At 42.6% G+C, this 7687-nt stretch overlaps 1 protein-coding gene across 3 annotated transcripts; it reads right to left on the minus strand.

Annotated features, from left to right (window-relative positions):
- Window positions 1-255: 255 nt before the first annotated feature.
- Window positions 256-7517, minus strand: atg13 (ATG13 autophagy related 13 homolog (S. cerevisiae)). 3 transcript variants are annotated; one of them, XM_035677794.1, is made up of 18 exons: window positions 7340-7516; window positions 6347-6427; window positions 6166-6246; window positions 5917-6036; window positions 5437-5483; window positions 5063-5203; window positions 4822-4862; window positions 4319-4415; window positions 4111-4218; window positions 3509-3602; window positions 3223-3321; window positions 2825-2908; window positions 2548-2657; window positions 2215-2353; window positions 1952-2029; window positions 1715-1822; window positions 1139-1267; window positions 256-943 (listed from the first exon to the last, which is right to left on the minus strand). In XM_035677794.1, the coding sequence occupies exons 2-18, from the start codon at window positions 6413-6415 to the stop codon at window positions 866-868; spliced, it is 1623 nt and encodes a 540-aa protein (XP_035533687.1). In that variant the 5' UTR covers window positions 6416-6427; window positions 7340-7516; the 3' UTR covers window positions 256-865. The 3 variants fall into 3 exon arrangements, with proteins under 3 accessions (XP_035533687.1, XP_035533690.1, XP_035533688.1); XM_035677797.1 differs by lacking the exon at window positions 3223-3321 and having other exon boundaries at window positions 7340-7517; XM_035677795.1 differs by lacking the exon at window positions 1952-2029 and having other exon boundaries at window positions 7340-7517.
- Window positions 7518-7687: the final 170 nt, after the last annotated feature.

Below are 7687 nucleotides of genomic sequence, written 5' to 3' on the forward strand. Positions count from 1 at the left end.
TTATTGCAGGACTGTTGTATTAGTTTTGGCTAGGTGTTATATAAACTGCCTTTACAGCATTAAACATATCTTTAGGTTAGCAGTTAATTCACTTTAAATTACATTTGGGGGAAATTTGAAATAATGAAGTTGGCAGTTTAAGACCCAGACCCGCTGGGGAACACCTAGGTACGGTGAAAGACTGAGGCAGCAAACCCTTTAGCTGCTTCTGATATGCAGACTTTCAACTGAAATGTAAAGCAGGACGTTTCTGAATCACAAAATAGGCCAAGTACAATTTATTTGCCAAGACCAGCTGTTCAATATTTTGTTTTGGAAGGAAAAAACCTTTCCTGAAGCCCATCACACAAAGATTGGTTTAATTTCTGGAGTAGTGTCACTTTCACCTTTAGCATGGATATGATCAGAAAGGCCATGATGTAGAGGAAACCAGAGTCTAGCAGTGTTCAGCAGGGAGGGAGGATAAACAGTCTGTCCTTGAACTGCATGGCTGTCTAAAGTGACACATGATCATCCGATTACACACCGACAACGAGAGTGGATTTGTGCCACATAGAAAATAAAGATCTTTTGTTTGAATTAACACTACCGGACCATCAAGGGGGTGTATGCCAGTGTCAGGAGATAATACAGTATTTACAGTGGAAGAGGAGACCTGTACAAGCTGGAAGAGAGGTAAACGTGCTGGGCAGGAAGGGAAAATGTCAGAAATGAGGTGCTTCACATTAAAACATGGTGATTTAGTCAGAACAAACTACTACAGAGCTTCCGGTCTGCTTCTCCCTTTCATTCTTTTCCATTCGGCTTCATCCGTTTAGTCTTTTCGCATATGTAGTCCATCTGTCAGCCTCTCTTCACTCCTTCTCTACTGAAGCATGTCCACAAAAGCGTCAAACTCGTCTATGTTTTTCTCATAAACAGCCAGCTTCTCTGGAAGTGAGTCCTGCACACAGAAAATACAAACTGTTCATTAAGGGTTTATTTTGACCAAACCAGAACCGGTGATTTCAAGTTTTATTTATAGTCCCATTGTTTTGGTCTGAGATGCTGGTGCTCTAGTGCAACATCCACTGGCAAGTGAATTCCATACAAATGACCTTTCAAAACATTATTTTTAGATGAAAGAAAAGCGTGTTACCAGGTCATCGGCCATCGACTGGGCGCTGATGTGCAGTGAGAGGCTGGCCAGCTGGGGAGGGTTCTGGAACTCTCTGTAGAAAGTGCCCAGATCCATCGGCAACAAGTCGTCTTTAGAGAAAGCTGGACGCTGCAGACAGATAAAGAGATATCGTTTAAACTTCAAACCATTTACTTGAATGTTAAAATATCTTTAATCTTAAGCAAAAATGCAAATGAGATTCTGCAGTAGAAAAAACCAGTATAGACAGAACAACAGACTTGCTGTGGTTTTATCTGTTAAATGATTTTTCTGTTTCTATCAGAATATAATTTCCACTTCCATTAACTATATAGAAACACCATCGTCCTTGCTGAGGTCCTGTTGTTGTTAGTGTGACTCAAACAATCACATTGATATAAAACGATTAAAAAAAAACGGATGGTACCAATTTATCAGCAGCACAGGCTGAAAGTTATTGTCTGGTATAACATAGCAGTCAGCTCCATGACGACTATTTCAGAGAAAATGTATCCCGACACATTGCGCCCATAGTGGAAAGCCTGGGCAGAGGAGAAAAGAGCAATAGTCACATACAAAGTCGACCATGACAAAGTCGTCCTGTGGCCCCGATCCCTCTGAGCCCTGAGAGTGGAGGCTGGCCTGCAGGGGTGACGGGCAAGGAGGAGAGTCTGGAGGCTGCACCTGAAAACACAGAAAATACCCCAACTGTAAGAAGACTTGCATCCACCTAAAGCACCTGGATGTGTTAGACTCAAACGTTAGCCAGCATCCATTTAAAGACAAACCAAAGCATTCATCATAATCAGTTACCATGGGATCATTCTCCTCTGAGTCCAGGCCTCGAGGAGCAAATGCAGCAAATGGCAGGTCCATACTGGTTGCTGTTATCTACGCACACACGCGCACACACACACACACACACAGCTGAATTCAGTGTGCTTAGTAGCTGACAAAGTGACAAACCTCGCTGAAACACTCTCCTCCAGAGACAATTCAATGTTAGCAGACATTTTAATGAATGGACAAAAACGCGTCAGCAGGAAGGAGGAAACCGGCCGGTGTGTGCCTTTTACCTGCGCGCTGGGTTTATTCACAAAGGCCCCGATTTTCCTCGTGAAGGCATTGAGAGACTCCACGGGGTCAGAGGGAGAGACGCTCCTCCCTTCATCCCTCCTTCCTTCTCCGCTGTGCGACAGGCAGTCATCGTCACCGCTGGGAGGAGAGGAGAGACACGGTTACAGGAAGTTGATAACTGATGCTGATTAAAGTCCTGTCCACTTATTTTGTTCAGATTTAAGTTCTCATGCTTTCAATACCACTCGTGTTACTCCCACACCAGAAGCAGTTATTGTTTTGATAGCGATATTCACGGGGGGAGCTCAGGGGGAGTTTGAGGAGAGGATTACCTGCTGCCAGGTGTGTTGGGGGCGTGCTCTGCTGTCAGATGGGCATCAGCTCCATGAGGAGGCTGGGCAGGAACTAACATGACCCCGCCCTCCTTCCCAGCATGCAACATCTGAGCAGGGAAGAACAGAGCAGAGTTACAGCACACGGACTAGAAATCCAAATAGACAACTCTACCCATATTAATTACCACAGACACTGTATATCTGCATACATCAGCGTCAAAGTCACTGGTCAGGCTCTGCTATGGATGTGGAAGTAAAGTGACGGGTGTATCACCTGGTTTGGATTGGCAGCAGGGTGGCAAAGATCAGCAGCTCCTGCTAGAGCTGGAGGCTGGTATGATAGTCTGGAAGCGTACAGCTAGAGAGAGAGAGAGACAGAGAGAGAGACAGAGAGAGAATATTAATCACAGAACATGGTGGGTTTCAGGTTTAACATTGGTCAAACGTCAGAGCTGTGCCCTTGAGATGGGTCGAGGATTAATGGGGTTTACGAGGGTGGAGATGATAAAGCGTTACAATGACAGGCCTGGTGCATCACACAGGAGCTACAGTGTGTACAGTGATGGCACTTTAAACACAGTCCAAAGGAATGATGGATGGAATGAAGAGAAATCACAACTCAGAGTGAGTTCAAGGTGTATCACACTCTCACAGTGGCCAGTATAGACTCACAGTGTGAGTGACAAGTCCAGGAGCCAATGGGAGCTGCAGACTATCCAGGGGGACGGGCTTAGACAGTTTAGAAGGCGAAGGACTCAGTGTGCACACACACTGAGGTAATGCAGACACACACACACACAAACACACAGATAAACAGACGATAAAAAGACAACAGGAAGGAAAACAGACAAAGAGAGAAAAGAGAAAGTGAAATAAAAGAACAGGTTTGAAAATGGGAGAGAAGTCAACGGATACAGAAAGAGACAGTAAAGAGGAGCGAGGGAGTGTGTCCTCTTACCTGAGAGGGAGGGGAGGTGGAGAAGGAGGTGGTGCAGACCTCCTGGGAATCCTGAACACCTGCAAACGGTCCCCCGTCCTCCTCATCTGGAGCTCTGGACAAACACACACACACACACACTATAATTCAGATGATTCAAGTTTGAATCAAGCTTCGGATTTTGTCTTTAAAGCACACACAGAGAGATTACTCAGAAACAGGGTCTGTGCATTAACTTTGCAGACATAAGTCACCATGAGCAGATGGATCCAGTGTGACCTCCGAAGGATGACTCACATCACCTAAAAGCTCTCGATTGTTGAGACGAGGCTCAACTGCAATATCTGAGTGTCTGCTGGTCATTTAACTGAGTGGAGGCAGATAACGTCAGCATTGTCACTTCTAAATGAAACATGTGATTTTAGCCTCAACTTTATTTAAGGTGACTTGTTCTTTATGGCCTTTGTTTTAATACTTTTTATCCATCAAGCTTTTTCAATGGATTTTAACTATTTTTATTTTTTTTTCACTTTTATTGTTGTAATTTTTAAGTCTTTCAAAATTAAATTCATTGTTGTCCATGTGTATGAGAGGTGCTGTCTAAATAAAGTTGAGTTGAGTACCTGTAGTTGCAGGGCTGCCCCATGTTTGCAGGACGCTGGCTGCTGCAGGGAGGATCCACAAAGTGATCCACAATGATCCCCATGATGGGAGCCGACCGCTCAAACTGTCTGCAGAGGACGACATTTCCACAGTTGTGCTCATTTTGAGTGGTGAAACACTAAAGCTAAATTATGACATCTTCAAAAGCAACATTTTGTAGCGTGTTACCTGCTGGACATGAATGCCAGGTTGGTGCGGTAAGCACATGAAAGTGTGACTGTGCCAACAGGGGTGCCGACAACGCCGACACGCACCGTCTGAAAACCTGTAAACACAAACAGATGAGGGTTTATTTTGGTCTGATGTTTCAAGATAAATTATGCCTTGAATGGTGAGCGCTGTACAGTCTATTTAGTGTTTTATTTTGTGTTTACATGTGACAATCTCATTGTACATGCGTATAGTGACAATAAAGGCATTCTATTCTATTCTACTTTCAAGACTGCTTCATAATATATTTCATTATTTTATATGGCAAGTACCATAAAAAATAAAAATAAATACATGTAAAATATTGGTATTTAAGTCCTTTTGCACCTTAGTCTGTAAGATTGTATACACAAGTGCACCAGGGTTTAAAAATGTTTTGTAATGTCTACAGTAAAATACGTAGGTGTGGGGCTTTTAGACTCGAGTCTTATTTCAGTGATTTACACTGAGTTTACAGTTACCTTCTCCTAATCCGCTCAGCTGGACCTCCCCAAAGTAAATCCTAGACATGAGAGAGGTAGATGGTAACATGTCATACATCAATTCAATTAAACTGACTTTTTAGGCATTTAGGATGAAAACCAAGACACATTTCCAGATATAGGAAACTCCTGACAAAAAGGCTACATAGTTAAATGTTCAGCAGCAGAAAAGAAGCACACAAGAAACCGCTATATAACAGGACGGGTCGAGTCCACTCACCTATATAAGATGACATAGTCGTGTCCCTGCTTTCTAGACAGTTTATAGGCGGGTGTTACTCTGGTGATGGCCAGCAGAGACTTCAGAAGGACAGACAGACGATTGTAGACTGTATACGACACCTTGATGTCCTTATCACACCTACAGTAGAGAGACAACACATCGACTCATTATTTCAAATAAATGTCAGCTTACTAACAGGGCAGCGTGGGCCCAGACACCAACGTTATGGCAGAGAGAAGCATTCATCACAAGCAACGGTTACAGTAATAGTGTCACATAATGATCTGCAGTCTTCCAGGTTATTCCATTCCAGGACCATTTGGCCACTAATGCAACTTAAAAACACAAACAAGAGCAAAAAATCCACTCACTTTTCATTCATCTCCAGGCACCAAGTCTCCAGCTCCATTGAGTCACCCTGGTTGAGAAAGAGAGAGACAGAAAGATCAACAGAGGGACATTAAAGTGGACTGAAAACCAACTTGAGTGGTCTGATTACTCTGTAAAACACTAGTGACATTTACATAGAGGGGTCAATCTTTTATGGTCCCGTGTTTTAGACTCACACAGCAGTAAATGTATTTTGTTGTTAACAAAGATCTTGCCAACCTCTCAGCATTTATAAAGCTGATACATTGAGTAATCATTTGTTATGTTTTAATTGAGCTTATGTCAAAATTCTGTGTTTCTTCTCGTTCCTACAGCCGGATGTTTGATCTTCACTGTGCAGAATGATGTATGAGCAGAGTTTGACAGTATGGAGGGATGTTTTCACATTCATCTGCTGAAAGTGGAAAGTTTCTCTGTGCTCACTGATGATGCGAGGTTTCCCCCACTGAGGGACGTTTTACCTCTGACGTCTTCAGGGAGATCTCGACGCACATGGAGCGTCCGATGCCTGGAAGCTGGCCAGCCAGTGCCTTCTTGGCTTCATGAGTAACCTCTGGGATGTCTTTGATGGCCAAATTAAACTAGAAGAAATAATAATAATCAAAACGATTTTCATTTACACCAACAATCCAAAGCAGATCTACAGTAAAATGTAAATCATACCAGTCATTACAAAAGCAAAAGGTTAACGAATGGCTAAATTATTTTACCCAATCAGAGCCAGTAGGCGACGAGGACGAGCGAGTGCAGATCTTTTCTCCGAGGCGAGCCTGGACAATCACCTGGACAGTCTACAGAGGACACAAACCAGCCAAACAGTGGATAGCTTTCACAGCAACAGTTCAACTGCAGCACAGTTTGTGGAAAAACATGTTGTTGTCGACTTCTTACCTTCAAGGCAAAGAACTTAATGAACTTGTCCAAGTCTTTCTTATCCTGGGGACTCAGGCCACTGTCCATGTTGGCACGACCCTGCGATCAAACAAGACAACCACTTGGAGATTAATTTAAAACAGTGATTGTAATCCTCTTTGGTTCGACATTTGGTTGAAGTAATTTGAGTAGTTATGGTTCCTGGCCTGTTTAGGAATGATTCCAGACTAATAAGACTTATTTCACAGCAGCCATTTTGACATGAAATAGTAATAGCCAGTTAGTAGTTTGACCTGAAAGGAACAGGACCTAAGTTAGTATCATTGGTAACACCTGTGTTCAGACTACTATTTCATGTCAAAATGGCTGCTGGGAAAACGTTTATTTTGCCACCGCATCCAAAATTATATTCATTGCTGATTTAAAATAGTCAAACACTAATAATTACAGAGGTGGAATAAATGTAACCTACAATATTAGTGAATATTCACACAACACATTCACTGCTTACGTTAACCAGAACAGCTGGAGTACCAACAACAAGCAATGCTTTGACTAAATATAACAGTTACACACTGCTTTGCTGTATAGCAGTCACTGGCTGGAAGCAATGTACAACGCAATAAAAACGCATTAACAAAATGGCATAACATAAAAACAGGCACTAACAGGTAAAACACTGTTTATCACTGTTGTTTTTAAGCCTCCATATGGAAACTGTTTTTACTCCAAGTCAGCAAGCGAGGCCTCCACGTTGACATGAAATTGTCCGAACAAGACATGGCGGTCGTAATAAACTACAGACACTGACAGCCACCTCACACGGTACACTACACGACTAGGCAGATTATTAAAGTGCAATACCGCCAATTCATCGCTAACTATTTAACGTTTCCGTTTCTCAAAGAGGAGGCAGTGGATAGGTGACTCACTGGCCAACCAGCGTTAGCCTGTTAGCTAGCTGGCTAAATAACACGCACTTACACTTCGTCACAAAACCGCGAAACTTACATTAGCTTCTCCCACAGCAATGTAGCTTCAATAACATACAAATGATCTCAATGACGGCGACATGAACCGCTGTGGTCCGCGGATATTTACACGCCCTGTTCGAATGTACACAACGTCAACAGCGACCGTGCTACTTGTCTGTTTATCTTCTCCATGTCGACGTGTTTGGATAGCAGCACATTCCCCAAAGCACTTTCGTTATTTGTTTATTTTTTTTAAATATCTGTAAACTTTATGGTCTAAATAACACAAGACACCACATTTTAGATAGAAATATATAAAATAGATTTTTGCGAGCAACGAAACAACCGTTTACGCTATAACATTAACATTAAAATAAATGCGCTA

This window comes from Morone saxatilis, unplaced genomic scaffold, assembly GCF_004916995.1.
Source record: "Morone saxatilis isolate NCDOM2014 unplaced genomic scaffold, NCSU_SB_2.0 Contig6, whole genome shotgun sequence".
Lineage (NCBI taxonomy): Eukaryota > Metazoa > Chordata > Actinopteri > Moronidae > Morone > Morone saxatilis.

Excerpts from the sequence above, each read along its gene's own strand:
- atg13 (XM_035677794.1), bottom strand. The coding sequence starts at position 6,415 with ATGGACAGTGGCCTGAGTCCCCAGGATAAGAAAGACTTGGACAAGTTC. Across the intron at positions 5,484-5,916 it reads TCTCCCTGAAGACGTCAGAG|GGTGACTCAATGGAGCTGGA; the intron begins GTAAAACGTCCC and ends TTTCTCAACCAG. Across the intron at positions 3,322-3,508 it reads CCACCTCCCCTCCCTCTCAG|TGTGTGTGCACACTGAGTCC; the intron begins GTAAGAGGACAC and ends GCATTACCTCAG.